The sequence below is a fragment of the Bos indicus genome, chromosome 19 (assembly GCF_029378745.1).
Source record: "Bos indicus isolate NIAB-ARS_2022 breed Sahiwal x Tharparkar chromosome 19, NIAB-ARS_B.indTharparkar_mat_pri_1.0, whole genome shotgun sequence".
NCBI lineage: Eukaryota > Metazoa > Chordata > Mammalia > Artiodactyla > Bovidae > Bos > Bos indicus.
In genome coordinates, this window is record NC_091778.1 from 47,746,870 (window position 1) to 47,772,405 (window position 25,536).

A 25,536-nucleotide genomic window follows, 5' to 3' on the forward strand; every position below is an offset into this window, starting at 1 on the left:
ATAAATCTTTTGCTTCTTTAATAGACACTTATCATGTTCCTTTTGCTTATTTAATAGACACTTATCATGTTTTTGTTAAATATCAGAGAGATCATGTGCAGTTCAGTGGCACAGGTTTTCTATTATTTGACTTCCATTTTGGCTTAAAAGTTAAAGATGTAGGACTGAAACCAATGAAGATAGTGCTTGTGGGGTTTGTGCACTTTCTTGTTTGGAAAATATGTTTAAAACAGTATTACTGGTGATTTATTTGAATAACCATTCAAATGACTATTTGATCAGTGAGCACTCTTGAAAAGAATGACAACTCAGACAAATGTTAGGGAAACCAATGCAGAGTCATTTCTGTGTGCAAAGAAGTACACAATATACTTTATAGATTTTCAATACATAGGCTTTCTTGGCATATGAAATACCCACCACTAGAGCTCTCTGAAGGAGATCAGCCCTAGGATTTTTCTGGAGGGAATGATGCTGAAGCTGAAACTCCAGTACTTTGGCCACCTCATGCGAAGAGTTGACTCATTGGAAAAGACTCTGATGCTGGGAGGGATTGGGGGCAGGAGGAGAAGGGGACGACAGAGGATGAGATGGCTGGATGGCATCACTGACTCGATGGATGTGAGTCTGGGTGAACTCTGGGGGTTGGTGATGGACAGGGAGGCCTGGCGTGCTGTGATTCTGGTGGTCACAAAGAGTTGGACACGACTGAGTGACTGAACTGAACTGAACTGAATAGATTGGAAGAAGATAACTACAACTTTTAGGACTAACTAAAGATTAATATCTTGAACATGTAAGAAATTCTGCAACTCAGTATTAGTTAGAAAAATATTCATTGGAAGGATATAAGAAGTCAGTACACATAAGAAGAAACCCCAGTGGCTAAATATGTATATGAAGAGAGGTGGGAATACTCAAGAATTGCTGTTGGGTAGGTAAAATAGTGTATAGAGAGTCATTCTGCATAGAAAGCTGGCAGTACTTGTCAAATTAAGTATGGATATTTCTTAGGACTTGATAATTCTGTCTTAGGTAAATAGCCCAGAGAGTCTCTTGTAGAGAGATGTACAAGAATGCTCATTGTAACATTGTTTATGGGAGAAAAAATGAAAGTAACTTAGTATCCATCACTAGGGGTTTGGTTAAGTAAAATATAGCCTATCAGTTTGGTTCAGTCGCTCAGTTGTGTCCGACTCTTTGCGACCCCATGAGGCACGCCAGGCCTCCCTGTCCATCACCAACTCCTGGAGTTCACTCAGACTCACGTCCGTCGAGTCAGTGATGCCATCCAGCCATCTCATCCTCTGTCGTCCCCTTCTCCTCCTGCCCTCAATCCCTCCCAGCATCAGAGTCTTTTCCATTGAGTCAACTCTTCACATGAGGTGGCCAAAGTACTGGAGTTTCAGCTTCAACATCATTCCCTCCAAAGAAATCCCAGGGCTGATCTCCTTCAGAATGGGCTGGTTGGATCTCCTTGCAGTCCAAGGGACTCTCAAGAGTCTTCTCCAACACCACAGTTCAAAAGCATCAATTCTTCGGCACTCAGCTTTCTTCACAGTCCAACTCTCACATCCATACATGACCACTGGAAAAATCATAGCCTTGACTAGACAGACGTTTGTTGGCAAAGTAATGTCTCTGCTTTTCAGTATGCTATCTAGGTTGGTCATAACTTTTCTTCCAGGGAGTAAGCCTATACAAACAGCAAATCATAAACAATAAATTAGATTTATATTCATATCATAAAAATATAGAAGAAATGCAATAAATTTGTAGCATAAAATACTTCATATAAGTTAGACTTATTCTAATCCCTGTAGGACAACACCATATATATAAACACATACACTTTCAGCTGAACACATAAATCTTCAGTGAAAGATGAGAGATAGATTGAAAGAGATTGAGATTAAAGTAACAATATTAAACTTTATTTGAGAAACAGACATAGTACTTTATATACTAAACACACTCTTCAAATGCCTATGGAATGTTCATGAAAATAGATGATATTTAAGCCACAAAGAAATATTTCGATGAATTCTAAATATCAGAAGTCATTCAGACCACATAGACTCACCATTCAGTTCAGTTCAGTCGCTCAGTCATGTCCGACTCTTTGTGACCCCGTGAACCGCAGCACGCCAGGCCTCCCTGTCCATCCTACTCCCGGAGTCTACCCAAACCCATGTCCATTGAGTCAGTGATGCCATTGAACTATCTAATCCTCTGTCGTCCCCTTCTCCTTCTGCCATCAATCTTTCCCAGCATCAGGGTCTTTTCAAATGAGTCAGCTCTTTGCATCAGGTGGCCAAAGTATTGGAGTTTCAGCTTCAGCATCAGTCCTTCCAATGAACACCCAGGACTGATCTCCTTTAGATGGACAGGTTGGACCTCCTTGCAGTCCAGGGGACTCTCAAGAGTCTTCTCCAACACCACAGTTCAAAAGCATCAATTCTTCAGCACTCAGCTTTCTTTATAGTCCAGCTCTCACATCAATACATGACCACAGGAAAAACCATAGCCTTGACTAGATGGACCTTTGTTGGCAAAGTAATGTCTCTGCTTTTTAATATGCTGTCTAGGTTGGTCATAACTTTCCTTCCAAGGAGTAAGCGTCCTTTAATTTTATGGCTGCAGTCACCATCAGCAGTGATTTTGGAGGTCAGAAAAATAAAGTCAGCCATTGTTTCCACTGTTTCCCCATCTATTTGCCATGAAGTGATGGGACCAGATGCCATGATCTTCGTTTTCTGAATGTTGAGCTTTAAGCCAACTTTTTCACTCTCCTCTTTCACTTTCATCAAGAGGATCTTTAGTTCTTCTTCACTTTCTGCCATACGGGTGGTGTCATCTGCATATCTGAGTTTATTGATATTTCTCCTGGTAATGTTGATTCCAGCTTGTGCTTCCTCCAGCCCAGCGTTTCTCATGATGTACTCTGCACATAAGTTAAATAAGCAGGGTGACAATATACAGCCTTGACATACTCCTTTTTTATGTGGAACCAGTCTGTTGTTCCATGTCCAGTTCTAACTGTTGCTTCCTGACCTGCATATAGATTTCTCAAGAGGCAGATCAGGTGGTCTGGTATTCCCATCTGTTTCAGAATTTTCCACAGTTTATTGTGATCCACACAGTCAAAGGCTTTGGCATAGTCAATAAAGCAGAAATAGATGTTTTTCTGGAACTCTCTTGCTTATTTGATGATCCAGCAGATGTTGACAATTTGATCTCTGGTTCCTCTGCCTTTTCTAAAACCAGCTTGAACATCTGGAAGCTCACGGTTCATGTATTGCTGAAGCCTGGCTTGTAGAATTTTGAGCATTACTTTACTAGCGTGTGAGATGAGTGCAATTGTGCAGTAGTTTGATCATTCTTTGGCATTGCCCTTCTTTGGGATTGGAATGAAAACTGACCTTTTTCAGTCCTGTGGCCACTGCTGAGTTTTCCAAATTTGCTGGCGTATTGAGTGCAGCACTTTCACAGCATCATCTTCCAGGATTTGAAGTAGCTCAACTGGAATTCCATCACCTCCACTAGCTTTGTTCGTAGTGATGCTTCCCAAGGCCCACTTGACTTCACATTCCAGGATGTCTGGCTCTAGGTCAGTGATCACACCATCGTGATTATCTGGGTCATGATGATCTTTTTTTGTATGGTTATTCTGTGTATTCTCGCCACCTCTTCTTAATATCTTCTGCTTCTGTTAGATCCATACCATCTCTGTCCTTTATTTAGCCCATCTTTGCATGAAATGTTCCCTTGGTATCTCTAATTTTCTTGAAGAGATCTCTAGTCTTTCCCATTCTGTTGTTTCCCTCTATTTCTTTGCATTGATAGCTGAGGAAGGCTTCCTTATCTCTCCTTGCTATTCTTTGGAACTCTGCATTCAAATGGGTATATCTTTCCTTTTCCCCTTTGCTTTTCACTTCCCTTCTCTTCACAGGTATTTGTAAGGCCTCCTCAGACAGCCATTTTGCTTTTTTGCATTTCTTTTTCTTGGGGATGGTCTTGATTCCTGTCTCCTGTACAATGTCACATACCTCTATCCATAGTTCATCAGGAACTGTGTCTATTATCATTAGGTAGTAACAAGCATTATTTATGAAAGAATATGGAAAATTTTTGCTTTAAAGTCTGAAAACAAATGTTGTAAGTAATTCTTTTGTTAAAAAATAAATGCACGTGTGTTCAGTCACATCCAACTCTTTGGAACCCCATGGACGTAAACTGCCAGACTCTTCTGTCCATGGGATTATCCCAGGGAGAACCTGGAGTGGCTGCCATTTTCTCCTCCAGAGGATCTTCCTGCTCAAACCCATGTCCTGCATTGGCAGGTAGGTTCTTTACTATTGAGCCACCTGGGAAGCTCAAAGGTGGCTTTGGGCTAAATAAATTAAAGTAGAAATTTAAAAATTTTAGAAATGAATGACCGTGAAAATGAAATATATCAAAATACAAAATCTGATAAAAACAATCTTGCAGGAAATTGTATAGCATTAATTGCTTTTCATAAAGAACAAGAAAATTAAAATTAATTTATCTTAAATGTTCAACCCATGCAGCTAACCAGCAGCATAAACAAAACAGGAAAACAATCACCATCTCCCTACTATAGTAGTCAGACATTAATGAAACTGAAAATATAAGTTGGCAATATAGAACACACTCATACACAGATTATTCACATAACCAAAACAGTGAATAATACTTTAATAAAATGTCAATTTATTAGCATCTTACCAGGATCACTGTTATTCTTTCCAAACACCGGATAAGGAGAAAAAGGGGTTCCCTCCCCAATTGTAGCATTACTTTCCTTGGGTTCACTTTGCTGTTTTGTTGGCTTTATTGTTTACCTTCATGGGTTGAACTAAAAAGGTGAAGTAGTGCAGTGTTTCTTGTTTTCTAATATAAACAATTAGACCTATACATTTTGTGGAGCTTTCGGTTTGGAGGATATTGCAGACAGAAAAACCTCAAGACGGATTTCTAGAAAGTGAATACGTTTTACCCAAATCAAGTTGTTTATGTGCTTATTTGAATGGACTAACCAATTAAATATCTTCACATTTTGTCATCTTTCTCTTTCTCTCTAGGAACAGAAGATCCTTGGAACATTGTTAATAGTGTCTCTGATGGGAAAGTTGCAGTTAAAGACTTTTTACCTACCTTGGAGAAACCTTTGAGTAAAGAACAACTTAGAAACTCTGCAACAGATGGTGAGTACCTCAGTTACCTCTCAGGTTTCCTCTTTAGAGTATACCTGTTCACACTGACTAAATTTTTTAAAAAGGAGTGAGAATACTGTAAGTTTAGGGAGGTTGTTATGAAACTATATTGATATATTGGTCACTGTGAATTCGAACTTTTTTGGAAAGTGTATGGATATTCTTCTGTATTTGGAGAAGACTAACAGAAACAAGTGATCTTGTCCATGTTTTAAAAGCAGATGCTCATTTATTGGGGTGAATGGTCATAATAATACATAAGGTAGAGCCCTACTTTTCTACTTCCCCAACCTTGAATTCCAGAGATAGGATATTTCTTATAGAAAGAGCTTCACAAACAAGTGTGAATTTGGTGTGGGTTTTTCATAAATACCATTTACCAGTCTAAGGAAATTGCCTTATATTCCTTTTTTGCTAAAAAGATTGAATTTATATTTGTTTACTTGGTTTATCATGAATTTTCCAAACAATTTTTATGTATCTCTTAAGGTAGGTCATGTGAGTTTTCTCTTTTAGTCTGTTAGTGTGGTGAGTTACAAGAGTTGAATTTTATAATATTAAATGAAACTTGGATTTTTGGATTAATCCCATCGTGGTCATGATATATTATTCTTTTAATTTTTCAAATAAAATAAAAATAGAAAATTTTATTTCTGTAAACTTTGTTTACAATTTATTAATCTCTATTTATGAGTGAGACTAATGATAGCTTTGTTTTCTTGTACTGGCATTGTCAGGCTTCAATGTCTTAATTATCCTTGTAATTTGGAAAGTATTCTTTCTTTTTCTAAATCCTAAAATAGCTTATGTAACATTGGAATTGCATATTCCTTTCATGTCTAGTGGTATTCACAAAAAAGAAGCCATAGTTCTTTTTGGGTAGGTTTTTGATTACTAATTAATCTTTAATGTTATATGATTATTAGTTTTTCTTTTATTGTTGAAGTCAATTTTGGTAAATTTTTACCTAGGAGTTTGTCTTTTTATATAAAAACTTATTGCTATAATGGTATAAAGTTTTTAACAATAAATTCTTAGTATTTTTGTAGTTATTTATAACATCTACAGTAATACTTCCATTTCATTCTTCATTTTGCTTATTTTTATGTTTTCCTTTTTAAAATCATTTATGCTAGTGGTTTCCCAAAAGAATTGAAAAAAACATTTTTTCTCTTCTTTGTCATTTTTGTTCAGTAAAGCATCTCTGTAGGGAGTTGTTGCTCAGTTGAGAAGTCATATCGGACTCTTTGCAACCCTGTGAACTACAGCACACACAGATGGTAAAGAATCTGCCTGTAATGCAGAAGACATCGGTTCCACTTCCTAAGTCATTTCACAGAGCCAAGATTACCCTGATACCCAAACCAGATAAGATCAGTTCAGTTCAGTCGCTCAGTCGTGTCCGACTCTTTGCGACCCCATGGACTGCAGCACGCCAGGCATCCCTGTCCATCACTAACTCCCAGAACTTGCTCAAACTGATATCCATTGAGTTGGTTATGCCATCCAACAATCTCATCCTCTGTTGTCACCTTCTCCTCTTGCCGTCAGTCTTTCCCAGCATCAGAGTCTTTTCCAGTAAGTCAGTCCTTCACGTCAGCAGATGAAAGTATTGGAGCTTCAGTTTCAGCATCAGTCCTTCCAGTGAATATTCAGGACTGATTTCCTTTAGGATGGACTGGTTGGATCTTCTTGCAGTCCAAGGGACTCTCAAGAGTCTTCTCCAACACTACAGTTCAAAAGCATCAATTCTTTGGCACTCAAGCTTTCTTTATGGTTCAACTTTCGTATCCATGCATGACTACTGGAAAAACCGTAGCTTTGACTAGACAGACCATTGTTAGCACAGTAATGTCTTTGCTTTTTAATATGCTGTCTAGGTTTGTCATAGCTTTTCTTCCAAGGAACAAGCATCTTTTAATTTCATGGCAGAAGTCACCATCTGCAGTTATTTTGCAGCCCCAAAAATAAAGTCTGTCACTGTTTCCATTGTTTCCCCATCTATTTGCCATGAAGTGATAAGACCAGATGCCATGATCTTAGTTTTTTGACTGTTGAATTTTAAGCCAGCTTTTTCACTCTCCTCTTTCAGTTTCATCAAGAGCTCTTCAGTTCCTCGTCACTTTCTGCCGTAAGGGTGGTGTCATCTGCATATCTGAGGTTATTGATATTTCTCCTGGCAACTTGCTTCCAGCTTGTGATTCATCCAGCCCAGCATTTCGCATAATGTACTTAGCATATAAGTTAAATAAGCAGGGTGACAATATACAGCCTTGATGTATTTCTTCCCAATTTGGGACCAGTCCATTGTTTCTTGTTCGGTTCTAACTGTTGCTTCTCGACCTGCATACAGATTTCTTAGGAGGCAGGTCAGGTGGTCTGGTATTCCCATCTCTTTAACAATTTTCCACAGTTTGTCGTGCACCACACAGAGGCTTTGGTGTAGTCAGTAAAGCAGAAGTAGATGTTTTTCTGGAACTCTCTTGCTTTTCCTATCATCCAACAGATGTTGGCAATTTGATCTCTGGTTCCTCTGCCTTTTCTAAAACCAGCTTGAACATCAGGAAGTTCATGGTTCACATATTGCTGAAGCCTGGCTTGGAGAATTTTGAGCATTACTTTGTCTAGTGTGTGAGATAAGTACAATTGTGCAGTACTTCGAACATTCTTTCATGTTGCCTTTCTTTGGGATTGGAATGAAAACTGACCTTTTCCAGTCCTGTGGCCACTACTGAGTTTTCCAAATTTGCTGACACATTGAGTGCAGCACTTCCACAGCCTCATCTTTCAGGATGTGAAATAGCTCAGCTGGAATTCCATCCCCTCCACTAGCTTTGTTCCTAGTGATGCTTCCTAAGGCCCACCTGACTATGCACTATGTCTAGGTGAGGGATCATATCTTCGTGGTTATCTGGGTCATGAAGATCTTTTTTTGTATTGTTCTTCTATATATTCTTGCCACCTTTTCTTAATATCTTCTGCTTCTGTTAGGTTCATACCATTTCTGTCCTTTTTTGTCCCTGTCTTTGCATGAAATGTTTCCTTGGTATCTCTGATTTTCTTAAAGAGATCTCTAGTCTTCCCCATTCTATTGTTTTCCTCTATGTCTTTGCATTGATCACTGAGGAAGGCTTTCTTATCTCTCCTTGCTATTCTTTGGAACTCTGCATTCAGATGGGTATATCTTTCCTTTTCTCCTTTGCCTTTAGCATCTCTTCTTTTCTCAGTTATTTGTAAGGCCTCCTTAGACAACCATTTTCCCTTTTTGCACTGAAGAAGGGAATGGCAAACCACTTCAGTATTCTTGCCTTGAGAACCCCATGAACTGTATGAAAAGGCAAAAAAACAGACAAAGATACCACAAAATAGAAAATTATAGTCCAATATCTGTGAGAAATTTAAATGCAAAAATCCTCAACCCAATATTAGCAAAATGAATACAACAATATATTAAAAGGATCATTCACCATGACCAAGTGAAATTTATTCCAGGGATTCAAGGATGGTTAAATGTCTGCAAGTCAATCAACATGATACACTGCCTTGTGTGCTGTGCTAAGTCACTTCAGTCATGTCCGACTCTGTGATGCCATGGACTGTAGCCTGCCAGGCTCTTCTGTCCATGGGATTCTCCAGGCAAAGATACTGGAGTGGGTGCCATGCTCTCCTCCAGGGGATGTTCCCAGCCCAGGGATCAAACCTGCATATCATGTCTCCTGCATTGGTAGGGTTGTTTTTTTTGTTTTGTTTTGTTTTACCACTAGCGCCACCTGGGAAAACCTGACAACACTACCTTAATGAAGGATAAAAAATATGTGGGTATCTCACTAGATACAGAAAAAGCATTTGTAAAGTCAGTGATGATTTATGATAATAACTCTTAGTAAAGTGGGCATAGAAGGAACATGCCTCAACATAATGTTCCCTTAGTAGCTCTAATTTTCTTAAAGAGATCTCTAGTCTTTCCCATTCTATTGTTTTCCTCTATTTCTTTGCATTGATAATGAAGGCTATATATGAGAAACCCACAGCTTTTATCATACTCAATGGTGAAAAACTAAAAACTATTCCTTTAAAATCAGGAATAAGATAATGATGCCACTCTTATTCAACACAGTATTGGAAATCTTAGCTACAGCAATTCAGTTCAGTTGAGTTCAGTTCAGTTGCTCAGTCATGTCTGACACTTTGCGGCCCCATAGACTGTAGCATGCCAGGCTTTCCTGTCCATCACCAACTCCGGGAGTTTACTCAAACTCATGTCCATTGAGTCAGTGATGCCATCCAACCATCTCATCCTCTGTCATCCCCTTCTCCTCCCACCTTCAATCTTTCTCAGCATCAGGGTCTTTTGAGATGAATCAGTTCTTCACATCAGGTGGCCAAAGTATTGGATTTTCAGCTTCAGCATCAGTCCTTCCAATGAATATTCAGGACTGATTTCCTTTAGGATGGACTGGTTGGATCTCCTTGCAGTCCAAGTGACTCTCAAGAGTCTTCTCCAACACCACAGTTCAAAAGCATCAATTCTTTGGAGCTCAGCTTTCTTTGTAGTCCAACTCTCACATCCATACATGACTACTGGAAAAGCCATAGCTTTTACCAGATGGATCTTTGTTGGCAAAGTGATTCTCTGCTTCTTAATATGCTGTGTAGGTTGGTCATAACTTTTCTTACAAGGAACAAGTGTCTTTTAATTTCATGGCTGCAGTCACCATCTGCAGTGATTTTGGAGCCCAAGAAAATAAAATCTCTCACTGTTTCGATAGTTTCTCCATCTATTTGCCATGAAATGATGGGACCAGATGCCATGATCTTAGTTTTCTGAATGTTGAGTTTTAAGCCAACTTTTTCACTCTCCTCTTTCACTTTCATCAAGAGGCTCTTTAGTTCTTCGCTTTCTGCCATAAGAGTGGTATCATTTGCATTTTGATATTTTTCCCAGCAATGTTGATTCCAGCTTGTGCTTCATCCAGCCCAGCTCTTCTCATGATGTACTCTGCATATAATTTAAATAATCAGGATGACAATATACAGCCTTGACATACTCCTTTCTTTATTTGGAACCAGTCTGTTTTTCCATGTCCATTTCTAACTGTTGCTTCTTGACCTGCATACAGATTCCTCAGGAGGCAGGTCAGGTGGTCTGGTATTCCCATTTCTTTAAGAATTTTCCACAGTTTGTTGTGACCCACACAGTCAAAGGGTTTTGCATACTCAAGAAAGCTATAGCAATTAGGCAAGAAATAAATAAAAGGCATCCATATTGGAAAGAAAGAAGTAAAACAGTCACTATTTGAGGATGATATGATTTTATATGTAGAAAACCCTAAATACTCTACCAAAAAACTATTAGAAATAATAAACAAATTGGCAGGGTACAAAACCAATATGAAAAAAGTCTAAAATTTTCAAACCCAGGAGTCCAACTCTACACATCTAGTAACATTGGTCACAAACAGAGAAGAACAAAGGAGTAAGAACATACATTGGAGAATGGATAGTTTCCTCTTCAATAAATGCCGTTGGAAAAACTGGACAGCCACACACACACACACAAATAAAACTAGACAACTATCTCACACAACAGACAAACATGATTTTAAGTACTGAAGCTATAAAAACTCCTAGAAACAAACATAGGCAGTTCATTCTTTGAAATGTCTTAGCAATATTTTTTTGGATATTTGTTCCTAGGAAAGAAAAACAAAAGCAAAAATGAACTAATAGGACAACATCAGACTAAAAAGATTCTTCACAGCAAAGGAAACCATCAACAAAACAAAAAGACAACCTACCAAATGGGAGTAGATATTTGCCCATGCTACATGTAATAAAGAGTTAATATCCAAAATACATAAGTAACTTACACAACTCAACAACAATAACAAAAACTGATTTAAAAAATGGGAGAGAAGTCGAATAGACATTTTCCCAAAGAAGACAGACAAATAGCCAAGAGGCACATGAAAAAAATGTTCAGCATCACTAATTTTTAGGAAAATGTAAATCTAAACCTCCCACCTGTTAGAATACCCATTATAAAAAAGACAAGAAATAAAAGGAGTTGGTGAGAAAGTGGTGAAATATTGGTGGTGCAGCCACTGTGGAAAAAAAGTATGAAGATTCCTCAAAAAAAATTAATAATGGAACTACTATATGATTCAGCTGTACCACTTATGGGTATTTATTCAAAGTGTATAAAAACTAATTCACAAAGGTATATGCACCCCCTAAGTTCATCACAACATTATTTAAATTAGCCAAGATATGAAAACAACTCAAATGCACATCAATGGATGAATGGATAAAGAACGTGTGATACACACACGCACGCACACACACACACACACACACAGGAATACTACTCAGCCATAAAAAAGAAAAAATAATGCCATTTTGCAGCAACATGGGTGGACCTTGAGATTATCATACTAAGTGAAGTAAGTCAGAAAGAGAAAGACTAATATCACATGATATCACTTATATTTGGAAGCTAAAAAATAATACAAAATAAACTTATTTACAGAAGTTGAATACATTCACAGACATAGAAAACAAGCATGGTTACTGAAGAGGAGGTGGGCGATAAATTAGGAGTTTTAGATTAAAATACGCCCACTGCTATATATAAAATAGATCACCAACAAGGATCTACTGTATAGTATAGGGAACTAAACTCAATATCTTATAATAACCTATAAGGGAAAAGAATGTATAAAAGCAATGTATTTATATATATTGAATAATAGTGGGTTTTTACAAAAATTTTGCAGAAACCAAACTTTTGCCCAACTAGTGATGCTGGGCTTTCCTGTTAGCCCAGCTGGTAAAGAATCTTACTGCAATGCAGGAGACCCCACTTTGATTCCTGGGTCAAGAAGATCCCCTGGAGAAGGGATAGTTTACCCACTCTAGTATTCTTGGGCTTTCCTGGTGGCTCAGATGGTAAAGAATCCACCTGCAATGTGGGAGACCTGGCTTCAGTCCGTGGGTTGGGATAATCCTCTGGAGGAGGGCATGGCAACCCACTCCAGTATTCTTGCCTGGAGAATCCCCATGGACAGAGGAGCCTGGCAGGCTACAGTCCATGGGGTCATAGAGTCGGACACAACTGAGTGACTGAGCACAGCACAGTGATGTTAAATTTTGCTTATTGATTAATTGGCTTCTAAAAGCAAAGCCCATTGATATGTTTTAAAAACTTTTTAACTCAGAATTCCTTCTGTAATACACCTAAGCTATGTGCAAGCTAGGATGTTAACTTTTTATGCAAACTTCATTATCTGTTCTCTGTTCTTCATGTGTTTACAGATTTATATAAAGAGATTACAACTCTTGAAAAGATCAGAAATGATAAGATGCCTATAAAGGAACTGAGCTCCCAACTCTTGAGTGCTGGAGTTCCATTAAGCAACAAGGCATTCCAGGAGATTCTGAATGAAACATCTACTGATGGTGAGTTTTTTGAAAGAACAGTCTGTACTGTTCTGAGCTTTATGAAACCTTAGTTTTACCACGTACATGGAATATCTGTTGTGTATGTGTATATTTCTAAGAACAAACTAGTTCTTAGAAATATAATGAGAACATAGGCATATTGAAAACTAATTAAAATTAACTTTTTCTGGAAATATTTTAAAGATATATCTGTTTATTTGGCATCAAATCTGTAAAATGTATATATCAATATTTAATTGTTTAAGCTGAATAAGTTAATATAATTAGATTTTCCCCCTTCCTTTGAGAGAACAGATTATGGGTAAAAGTATACAGCATATTAAAAAGCAGAGACATTACTTTGCCAACAAAGGTCCGTCTAGTCAAGGCTATGGTTTTTCCAGTAGTCATGTATGGATGTGAGAGTTGGACTATAAAGAAAGCTGAGCACCAAAGAATTGATGCTTTTGAACTGTGTTTTTGGAGAAACTCTTGAGAATCCCTTGGACTGCAAGGAGATCCAACCAGTCCATCCTAAAGGAGATCAGTCCTGGGTGTTCATTGGAAGGACTGATGTTGAAGCTGAAACTCCAGTACTTTGGCCACCGGAAGCAAAGAGCTGACTCATTGGAAAAGACCCTGATGCTGGGAAAGACTGAGGGCTGGAGGAGAAGGGACGACAGAGGATGAGATGGTTGTATGGCATCACCGACTCGATGCACATGGGTTTGGGTGGACTCCAGGAGTTGGTGATGGACAGGGAAGCCTGGCGTGCTGTGGTTCATGGGGTTGCAAAGAGTCAGACACGACTGAGCAACTGAACTGACTTATTTTAAATTAATTGGTTTTTATCCAACTACTTTTCAGAAATTATAAAATTTGCTCACCCACCTCTCTGTTATGGTTATTTAATAATTATTAGCATTTACAACTTGCCATTTCATAACCCTTATACTTTACTTTTTAGAAACTGGTGAAGTAAATCTCAAACAAATTTTGGAAACTTTTAACACAAGTAAGCCAGTTTCTGAATTTAAAGGTGAGTCAATAACTCTTTCCTTTTAGATATGTGTCATAGTTTGCATTGTATTTTGTCATTATTATTATTTTTAAGTGCTGTCGTGGGTTATAAATGGCATACAAATGAACTGTATATTTTTATGATTAAAGTGCACAATTTGATAAGTTTTGACATACACATATGCTTATGAAACTGTCATCACAATCAGTAATGAGCACATTTAACCCCTAAATTTCCCCATGTCACTTTGTAATCTCTCCTGCCTTTCCAGATCCTTCTTCTTCCCATCCCCAGGCAAGCACTGATGTACTTTCTGTCAGTAGAGATTTGTTAGCATACCCAAAGTTTTATACAAATGGAGTACTCATTTTTTTAAAAAAATTATTTATTTATTTATTTTGGCTGCTCTGGGTCTTTGTTGCTGCTTGCAGCCCTTCTCTAGTTGCCGTAAGTAGGGGCCACTCTTTGCTGTGTTTCAAGGGCTTCTCATTGTGGTGGCTTCTCTTGTTGCTGAGTATGAGCTCTGGGGCACACGGACTTTAGTAGTTGCAGCGTGTGGCTCAGTAATTGCGGTTCCTGGGCTCCAGAGCACAGGTTCAGTAGTTGTGGTTCATGGGCTTACTTGTTCCATAGCATGTAGGATCTTTCTGGGCCAGAGTGTCTCCTGTGTTGGCAGGCATATTCTTTACCACTTAGCTATCAGGGAAGACCAGTGGTTGTACTCTTTTTTTTTTTTTTTTCTGGATTCTTCCACTAAGAATAATTATTTTGAGATTAATTCATGTTGTACCATGTATCAATAGTTTATTCTTGTTTATGACTGAATTGTACTCCATTTTATAGATATACCATGATTTATTTACTTACCTACTGAAACACATTAGGTTGTTTCCAGTTTTTGCCTGTTACAAATAAAGTTTCTATTTGTATAAAGCATAGACATATGCTTTAATTCTCTTGGGTAATTGCCAGTTATTGATTGGATACTAGGTATGTATTTAACTTTTTAAGAAACTGCCAATTTCCAAAGTGTTTACACCATTTTACATTCCCACCAGCAATGTAAGAGACTTCCACTTCTTCCAGATTTTTGCCAATTCTGAATATAGTCTGTCTTTTAAATTTTAATCATTCTAATAAGTGTATAGCTGTATCCATTGTGGTTTTAGTTTGAATTTCCTTAATGACTAATGCTGGTGAGCGTCTTCTCTTGTGCTTACTTTTTAGCTGTGTGTCTTCTTTGGTAAAGTATCTGTTCAGAGCTTTTCTCCACTTTTTAAGTTGGATTTTTAAAAAATGTCTGTGAATATTCTGGGTACAAGTCAAGTATACGATGTATACCTAGCAAATGAGTCTTTTGCCTATCTCTGTATATTCATTTTCTTAAGTGTCTTTAGAAGAGCATTAATTTTGATGAAGTCTAATCAAGTTTTTTTCTTTTATGCATTGTGCTTTTGGTTTTATATATATGAAATCTTTGCCTTACTAGAGGTTAAAAAGGCGTTTTGGTATGTTTTAGTCTAAAATTTTATGGATTTTCATTTTGCGTATTTGGCATATGATCTATTTTTAGTTAAATTTTGTATATGAAGTAAAGTTTGAATCAAAGATCTTTTATTTTTTGAATATGGATATCCATTTATCCATTTGTTCCAGTACCATTGTTGAAAAGACTATACTTTTTCCACTGATTTGTCTTTGTACTTTTATAGAAAATCACACACACACACATACACACACACACACATATATATATACACACACACAGTTGACCATCAAGCAACACAGATTTGAATGGGTTGGGTCCACTTATATGTGGATTATTTTGAATAAATGTGTACTATAGTAGTATACAATCCAAAGTTGATTGAATTTGCGGACGTAGAACTATGAATATGGGAGACCAACCATAAAGTTATATGTGGATTTTTGACTGTACAGAGGTCAGTGCCTCAAACCTCACATTGTTCAAAAGTCAACTGTATATAAATGTGTGTGTGTATATGTATATGTATATATTTATATATATATATATGGCTTCCCTGGTGGCTCAGATGGCAAAGGATCTGCCTGCAATGCAGGAGGTCTGAGTTTGATCCCTAGGTCGGGAAGATCCCCTGGAGAAGGGAATGCTTTACCCACTCCAGTATTATTGCCTGGAGAATTCCATGGACAGAGGAGCCTGGCAGTTACAGTCCATGGGGTTGCAAAGAATCAGATATAACTGAGCAACTAACACGCACACACACACCACACATATAACATGTGTGTGTGTATATATATGTGTATATATATATCAGATCAGATCAGTCGCTCAGTCATGTCCGACTCTTTTCAACCCCATGAATCGCAGCATGCCAGGCCTCCCTGTCCATCACCAACTCCCGGAGTTCACTCAGACTCACGTCCATCAAGTCAGTGATGCCATCCAGCCATCTCATCCTCTGTCGTCCCCTTCTCCTCCTGCCCCCAATCCCTCCCAGCATCAGAGTCTTTTCCAATGAGTCAACTCTTCGCATGAGGTGGCCAAAGTACTGGAGTTTCAGCTTTAGCATCATTCCTTCCAAAGAAATCCCAGGGCTGATTTCCTTCAGAATGGACTGGTTGGATCTCCTTGCACTCCAAGGGACTCTCAAGAGTCTTCTCCAACACCACAGTTCAAAAGCGTCAATTCTTTGGCTCTCAGCCTTCTTCACAGTCCAACTCTCACATCCATACATGACCACAGGAAAAACCATAGCCTTGACTAGACGAACCTTTGTTGGCAAAGTAATGTCTCTGCTTTTGAATATGCTATCTAGGTTGGTCATAACTTTCCTTCCAAGGAGTAAGCGTCTTTTAATTTCATACACACATATATATATATTCCCAGATTCTCTGTTCTGTTTTATTGGTCTTTTTTCTATCTTTACACTAATAACAACATTGCCTAATTACTATAACTTTCTAATAAACATTGAACTCCATTAGGTTGTATCAGTTCTCCAACTTTTCAAAAGTTGTTTTGGCAACTGTAGGTCTTTTCATATCACCATATGAATTTTAGAACCAGTTTGTAAATTTCTACAAAAAAGCCTACTGGAATTTATTGGAGAAATTAAGGAGCTCATGAATTACGATTTGTTGGAAATTTTTCTTATCTAATAAATTAATCCTGTAACTTTTTTATGTATTTGTATTTTGCCTCCTTGAAAAATTTTTTTCTATAGTCTCTTAGGAAACTAGGGATTCTGGTCCAAATAGTGACTTTGAGTGTATGATGATTTGTATAACTTGGTGATAAAGCAGTTAGGGACATGGGTCTAATCCTGAGGATCCTGTTTAGAGGAGAAAACTCCTAGAGGTTTAGCTAAGACCCAGAGAAGGCAATGGCACCCCACTCCAGTACTCCTGCCTGGAAAATCCCATGGATGGAGGAGCCTGGTAGGCTGCAGTCCATGGGGTCGCTAAGAGTCGGACACGACTGGGCGACTTCACTTTCACTTTCATGCCTTGGAGAAGGCAGTGGCAAGCCACTCCAGTGTTCTTGCTTGGAGAATCCCAGGGACGGGGGTGCCTGGTGGGCTGCCGTCTATGGGGTCGCACAGAGTCAGACATGACTGAAGTGACTTAGCAGCAGAGGAATGCAGAGTGCTTCAGCTTGAAAGAACCTCTAGCATTTTTATTTTCCTCAGAGAAAAACCCTTTTATCTATTTCCTATAATCTTGAAACTTTTCAGTCTGTATTTCATCTACATTTGTGGCATTTGACCCTTGTATATAGATATCTTTTAGGTTAAAAAGTAAAGGCCATTTCTGCTTTTAGGCAAAATATATTTCTAAAAACAGTACTCTCACAGTTTTGGAGTACTTTTAAAAGAGTAAAAGTTATGAGGACTAAGCAAAAAAAAAGGCAGGAAATATTTTTAAATAGAAGAAAATTCAGGAATAATAGCTTTATATTCTGAAATTTGAATAGTTTCTTAGAGATAAGCTCTGAAATCTCTCTCACTGACCAAAAAAAAAAAAAAAATTGAACATTTCCTTACAAGATGCAATAATGGCTATATTTAGATTTTTAAAAATTGTTTATTTTATTCAGCTAAATAAGAAAAACTCAGTCAACTTTTTTTGTATTGAATCAAAAATAACTGGTTTCTCAGGGAAATTCTTGAAACAAAAGATTGTTTTTGTCTTATTAATTTTGGAATCACAGAGATAAAGTTAATTGAGATACATGTTTGGACAATAGTCTAGAATTTTAGGTACATTATTGTTCAGAAGTTTCCAAACGATATTAAGTGACTTACAGAATCCCCATTTGCTTTCAGATATACACACTGCACTCCATACTGTCAGCTCAATGAACTGGAACAGAATTCAAGCTAAAGACTTAAAAGCTGCTTTAGATGAACTCAGTGTTTCTGTAAAGCCTGAAGAACATCAGATGTTAGAGAAAACCCTTGATGTTGATGGTATATATAACAAGTATAAGTTGGTTTTCTGGATAAAGTATATAATTAAAAAAAAAAAAAACAGTCTAACAGAGCAACTCTACTGAGGTCATGAATTTATCTTGATAAAAAAGTCTTTGAATAAAATTAGTAAGGTTTTTTAAAGCCTATATAGCCCCATCAAATATTCTGTGTTGACTCCATCAGGGTATATTTATTTGTTTGTGTGATTTTAGTACCTACAGCACTATAGAAATCAGGAAAGGTAAAGTAATTGAGAAGGTTGTGCTGATGTGAAACTGCTTTTGGCCAGGAAAATATTAGAAGAGGACTTTACCCCCTCTGCATGAGATATTTATGGCATAAGGTTGATTGATGTGAATCCTAAGAGCTTTCAGAGAAAATTATATATAATTTTCAATTTTTGAAAATTTTTATGTTTTTAAATTAACTTAAAATCAATTTCTAAAAATATTTTCTTTTTTATATTATTCAATGAGTTTTTGACTTGCTTCATCAGTCAGTATAACTGGGGCTAATGCATGGCACAGCTTCTGGGGCACATTGTCATCTGTGTAAACAGAATTCCTTGGCATTATACAGTGCGTGTCCTGAATGACTAAGTGTGGCAGACTTGATCTTGAGTGCCTATTATATGTAAGGTGTCATGTAATATGTAATCAAACAAATATAAAATATTTATATTTAGGAATCTTTTGGTCTAGCTAGTAAGGCAAGATATAAATAACAAAAGAGTATATTACAATACAGAATATAAAAGTTCAGTGAATGTATAATGTTAATGTGGCAGAATTTGAATAATTGCCAGGGAAATTGATGTGATATTGTGATTTATAATAAGAAATATAAATTTAATCTCTGCCCTCATTTCTGGCACAGAGCTCCTAAAACTCTTATAAATTCCTAAGTGATAAGAGCACTAGGAGCATCTTTTGTTCTAATGAGGCAGCTCTGGTGGGGCTCCTGGGTGTGGGCTGAATGGGGGCTGGTTAACCTAAAGACCAAGCCAAGATTAGAAGCTTAGAATTTTCAGTCCATCCCACTCCTGCTCCCAAGATGGAAGAGGGACTGGAAACTGAGTGTATAATTGATTATGCTTTTTTGAGGAAGGCTTACTTGAGATCCTCCCAGATATCACCTCATATATCTCTTCATCTGGCTGTTCATCTGTATACTTTATCATATCTTTTAATAAACTGGCACACAGAGCTAACTGTTGCCCTGAGTTTTGTGAAGTGCTTTAGCAAATAACTGAGCCCAAGTGGGAGGAGGTCATAAGAACACCCAGTTTATAGCCAAGTTGGATAGAAGTTGTGGGTAGCCTGAAGTCCTCCCACTTACAATTGGCATCTGAAGTGGGGGTGGGGTGTCTCGTGGGACTGAACTCTTAACCTATGGGATGTTATTTCTGGTAGATAGTGTCAGAATTGAGTTAAATTATAGGCCTTCCAGCTGGTGTTGTACAGAATTGCTTGGTGTGGGAACTCTTCTGTCATCAGACTGGTGTTAAAAGTATTGTGAGTGTGGTGGTAGTGTGAAAGTAAAGGAGAAACATGTAAAGAAAGACTGAATTTTTCTCATACAGGTGGTACTGTGTTGTGTGAGTTCAGAGGAAAGCTATTTCATTTATTCATTGAAAGTTTATTGAGCACCTATTGCTTGCTGGATACTATACATAAAGATTAAAAAAGCTTACAGTATATTGAGATGACAACGAGAACACCAATTGAATACTATGATACTGTACCAGTTAAATACCATATAGGTAAACATTGACTGAGTCTTATGGAAAGCACACACAATATGTACACACGCAATAGGGTAGTCAGAAAATTCTTCCCAGAGGAGATGACATTGGAGTTGAGTTTTTAAACATGAGTAGGAAGTAGTCAAGAACTGGGAGTTCAGGGAAGGGGACTGGAAGGAGTTAGAAGGAAATGCTGAGAAATCAAAGGAACTCTAAGAAGCCCAGTAGAACTTACAGCAGTGGATCTTTGACTGATTTATATCAGTATTACTTAGGAAATTTGTTAAACCCAGATTCTTTGATTTCATTCTAGATCTCTTGCTTCAGAGATATATGCATCAGATCCAAGGCACACATGTGTGTATGTCTGTTTTTCAACGAACTTTACAGTTCTTGTTGAAATCATGAAATCAAAGTTTGACCATTGACTTGGTGGTGCATAGTTGTTGGGAGTAAGGTCAAGAGCAGATAAAGAAGGGTTTTACTTTTGTTTTTTTTTCTGAGCAGAAGAGTTAGAACTTTACCCTGAAGGCTCTAGTGAAAGTTGCTCAGTCGTGTCCGAGTCTTTGCAACCCCATGGACTGTACAGTCCGTGGAATTACCCAGGCCAGAATACTGGATGGATAGCCTTTTCCTTCTCCAGGGGATCTTCCCAACCCAGGGATTGAACCCAGGTGTCCCACATTGCAGTTGGATTTTTTACCAGCTGAGCCACAAGGGAGTCATTGAAAATTCAGCATTGAAAAGTGACATGATTAATTTTGCACTTTGTAACACACATTTTGATAGTGGTGTTGAGAAAGGACTAAAGATTGTGACAACACAGATGGACCAAGACGGTGTTATACTAAGTGAAATAAGTCAGAGGAGGACAAATACCGTATGATTTATTTTATATGCAAAATCTAATAAAACAAAGGAACAAATGTAACAAAACCTAAACAGAGTCACAGATACAGAGAGTAAACAGATAGTTGCCAAAGGGGAATGGAGTAGGGGGATGAGAGAAACAGGTGAGGAAGATTAAGAGGTGAAACAGTAATAATGTAATATCTTTGTATGATGATGGATGATAGCCATACTTACCATGGTGACCATTTTGTAATGTAAAGAAATACTGAATCATGTTGTAGGTATCATGTTGTAGGAACTAACACAGTGTTGTATGTCAGTTATACATCTAAAACCCCACAAATTTATAGAAAAAGAGATCAGATTTGTGTTTACCAGAGGGGGTTTGGGGGAGGGGGAATTGGATGAAAGTGGTCAAAAGGTACAAACTTCTGGTTATAAGATAAATAAGTACTAAGGATGTAATGTACAGCATGATAGATACAATTAACACTGCTGTGTGTTATATATGAAAGTTGTTAAGACAGTAAATCCTAAGATTCCTCATCACAAGGAAAAACATTTTTTCTTTAATTTTGTATCTATATGAGATGATGGATGTTCACTAAACTTATGGTAATCATTTCACAATATATGCAAATCAAACCATTATGCTGTACATCTTAAACTTATATAGTGCTGTATGTCAATTATATCTCAAAAAAAAGGAATTAAAAAAGGACTAAAGGAGAGTAAGTTTGAAAGTAGGGAGATATTTTAAAACTCATAGTTATCCTGGTTAGAAATCATGAGTGTTGAACTAAGGCATTGGCTCAAGGGATGGAAAGAAGGGAACAAATATGATATCTAGGAGGCAAAACATCATTGTTGTTTAAGTTACGGAAGACAGAAAGAGAGGAGTTAGGATGAATAACAGATTTCTGGCTTGGGAGACTTATTTCATGATGATACTTTCTAATAAGATAGGGAATGTAGGACGAAGATCAGGTTTTAGTGCAAAAATGAAGATAAAATTGTGTCTGAGATGCTCGTGGACATAGAATTGAAGATATGCAGTAGATAGTCTAGGCTAGAAATAGAAGTTTGAGAGTCATCAACATGTTGCTTGTAGTTAAATTCAGAAAAAGTTTATAGAGTATAATAAAAAGAGAACCAAGGATAGAGGACTGGGACATGCTAACATTTAAGTAATAGTGAAGAAAGAGTGGTTTATAAAGGACATTAAGAAGAAGTAAGCAGAATAGTAGGAGGGAGCCCATGAGAAAGCTGTAACCACAAAACAAAGAGAAAAAAGTTTCAAGGAGGAAAGTGTTATATGAAACAAAAGAATTAAATGTGTTCATCACTTTGGCAGTAAATAATCAACTGGTGAACTTGGTAAAAGCAGTTTCAGGAGAAGAGAAAGCCAGATAGCAGCAGTTTGAGGTGTGAATGAGGATATGATAAAATATGAATAAAAACATTTCTTTTCAGGAATTAGGTTGTCAAGGAAAGGAAAGAAAGGAGCTGTAGCTGGAGGGCAATATAGGCTCAAGGGAAGGCTTTCTTGAAAAGGACTTATGATCTGGTTTTGACATGAATGAGATCTGGTTAAGGACAGAATGGATACAGTTTTGGACAAAAGTTTACAGAGGTAGAAACTCATAAGCTACTTTAAGGTAACCAGTGTAACTCATTGTGAAAGTCCTTTATGTTTCTTGAATTGATCAATTTATCTTTGTACTGTTTTTGTCTTTACAGAAAAGGGGCATGTTTCCCTGAAGTCTGCCCTATTAGCATTGAAGAGCAGTAAGCGTTTTCAAGATTTTAAGGGTGAGAATAATTAGGGAGTTTTATACACATTTCAGACATAGATAATACTTACCATAATTGTTGAAAAGTGATGAGCCACTTACATAAAATCATAAGTAACACACTACAAAATTAAATGAGTGGTATACATTTAGTATTTTAGGAGTTCAGATGAAGTTCAAATGTTCACTAGTTTAACTTTTAACATTACTTATAAGCTTATAATTGAAGCAAATAGTATGCCTTCTAACAAGGATGCCAAAAATATGTGACCTTAAAAATTCTTTAGTTAATTAGTTTTTTGGTTAGGTAACATGTTCAACAGATAATACATTAAAAAATATATAAAGATCCAGAGGAGATCAAGATGGTGGAGTAGGAGGATGCTGAGCTCATCTCCCACAAACATATCAAAAATACATCTGCATAGGGAGTAAATCTCACTTAAAGGAAACTGGAGACTGGCAGCAAGACTCTTATACAACCGAGACTGTAGAAAGATCCCCATGAAGTTGGGTAGGAAGGGAAATGAAGTGATCAGGTCAGGACCTGTGCCCCTAGCAAGGGACACGCGGCGGAAAGGGATTATAAAGGCTCAGAGATACTTGCTGTGGAGTGAGCATTTCAAACCACATATTGGGCACCCCAGCCCTGTGATCTGACATTAGGAAGATGAGTCCCCTCAGCTGGTTTGAAAACCAGCGTGACTAACAGGCTGTTTGTTGTTCAGTTGCTAAATCATTTCTGACTCTTTGTGACCCTATGAACTGCAGCATGCCAGGCTTCCCTGTCCTTCACTATCTCCCAGAGTTTGCTCAAACTCATGTCCATTGAGTCAGTGATGCTGTCTAACCATCTCATCTTCTGCCGCGCCTTTCTTGTCTTGCCCTCAGGCTTTCTCAGCATGAAGGTCTTTTTCAATGAATCAGCTCTTCGCAACAGGTGGCCAAGGTATTGGAGTTTCAGCATCAGTCCTTCCAATGAATATTCAGGGTTGATTTCCTTTAAGATTCACTGGTTTGATCTCCTTGCAGTCCAAGGGACTCTGAAGAGTCTTCTCCAGCACCACTATTGTGAAAGTATCATTCTTCCGCGTTCAGCCTTCCTTATGGTGCAGTTCTCACATCCATACATGACTACTGGAAAAACCATAACTTTGACTATACGGACCTTTGTTGGCAAAGTGGTGAAGGGCTGTAAGAAACTTAGACTCTGCTTGTGAAAAGCATACACATGTTTGCTTATTCCTCGGAACAAGGCAAAGGAAGCAGATTGAAACTGCCTGGGACTCTGGCTAGTTTCCTGTGACCACTCCAGTGCAAACCCTGGCCCATGCTGAGCACCTTCTCTGGCCCCTCTGACTCTGGTGCAGTTCTGCTCTAGGGAGAGGGTTGCCATTGCTGAGGAGAGTATACACTTGTGATAGAAGGAGCCAGCACAGCATCTGAATGGGGTGAGGGCAGCTATTATTGGTATTCACAGAGGCAGCAGATTGGGAGGGGTCTGGAGCTCTGACTGAGCATATGAGAAGCTCTGGTTCACACCTGGCTCTGGCTCTAGCCCCTCCATTCCCAGTGGCACCTCACACCAAGGTGATAGCTGCTAGCACATGTTTGGGGAAGATATGACCCTTGCTCACATTTTGTAACTCTTCCACCAAAGCCACATGTGAACTGCATAGGGGCACTTTCATACAAGGACACCCCTTCAAACCTGAAATAGGTAACTGTTTCACCTAAATTCATAAAGACAGAGAATGTTAAGCAAAATGAGAAGACAGAAAAATTTGTTTCAAACAAAAGAATAAGAACCCCTCACCTCAAAAAACAAGGTGCTGGGTGCTCAGATGCTTAGTCATGTCCCACTCTTTGTGACCACATGTACTGTAGCCTGCCAGGTTCCTCTCTCCATGGGATTTCCCAGGCAAGAATATTGGAGTGGGGTGCCATTTCCTCCTCCAGGGGATTTTCCAACTCAGAGATCGAACCCTCATCTCTTATATCTCCTGCATTGTCAGATTCTTTACCACCAGCACCACTTGGGAAGCCCCCCCACTCCAAAACAAAACAACAGACAAAAAATTTATCAGATAAAGTATTCAAGCATTTGTATTAAGAATGCTATCTGAACTGGGAAAAGAATAAAGAACACAGTGGGAATTTTAACAGGGAATTGGAAATTAAAGAACTAGCCAGGGCTGAAGAATATAATACTAGAAATGAAAAACATACTAGAAGGAATTGACAGCAGACTAGGTGATAGAGAATGCAAAAATGACCTGGAAGATAAAATAATGGAAACCACCAATTCAGAACAGCAAAAAGAAAACAAAAATTCGACAGTTTAAGGGTCCTTTAGGACAACATCAAGTGTACTAATATTCATATTTTAGGGGTTCTAGAAGAAGAGGGAGAAAGGGATGGAAGATATGTTTGATGAAACTATGACTGAAAAATTCTTGGACCTGAAGAAGGAAGTAGGGAGAACCTTTGCAATTGTGATTATCCTCTGTTGTTCCTTCTTATTTAAAAAAAAATTATTTTGACTACTCATAAGCTGCTTAAAAAAACATTTGGTTATTTAATTGACTGTGCTAGGACTTAGTTCAGCTTGCTGGGTCTTTTTTTCTAGTTGCAACAGGCAAACTCTTAGTTGGGGCATGTAGGATCTAGTTCCCTAATCAGAGATAGAACCCACACCCCCTGCATTGGGAGCATAGAGTTTTAGCCATTGGACCACCAGGGAAGTCCTGGTTCCTTTTTCATATCTTTAGTTGTGGCAAATCTTTTCTGCTAGTCTTCAGATCATTTTCATAGATGGTTGCTCTATAGTGAAAGTGAAAGTGAAGTCGCTCAGTCGTGCCCGACTCTTTGCGACCCCATGGACAGTAGCCTGCACCAAGCTCCTCTGTCCATGGGATTTTCCAGGCAAGAGTACTGGAGTGGGTTGCCATTTCCTTCTCAAGGGAATCTTCCTGACCCAGGGATTGAACCC

The 25,536-nt window shown here is 38.0% G+C and overlaps 1 protein-coding gene across 7 annotated transcripts in view; it reads left to right on the forward strand.

Moving 5' to 3' along the window:
* Positions 1-3,244: 3,244 nt before the first annotated feature.
* Positions 3,245-25,536, forward strand: part of LOC139177595 (uncharacterized) — a 199,119-nt gene continuing 176,827 nt past the window's right edge. For 6 of the 7 annotated variants that reach the window (XM_070773702.1, XM_070773703.1, XM_070773705.1 and 3 more), the window contains exons 1-5: positions 3,245-5,228; positions 12,552-12,695; positions 13,645-13,716; positions 18,009-18,152; positions 22,492-22,563. In XM_070773702.1, the coding sequence (XP_070629803.1) occupies positions 12,599-12,695; positions 13,645-13,716; positions 18,009-18,152; positions 22,492-22,563 (385 nt within the window). In that variant the 5' untranslated portion in view covers positions 3,245-5,228; positions 12,552-12,598. The remainder of the gene's footprint in view (positions 5,229-12,551; positions 12,696-13,644; positions 13,717-18,008; positions 18,153-22,491; positions 22,564-25,536) is intronic. The other variant, XM_070773707.1, reaches the window with a different exon arrangement.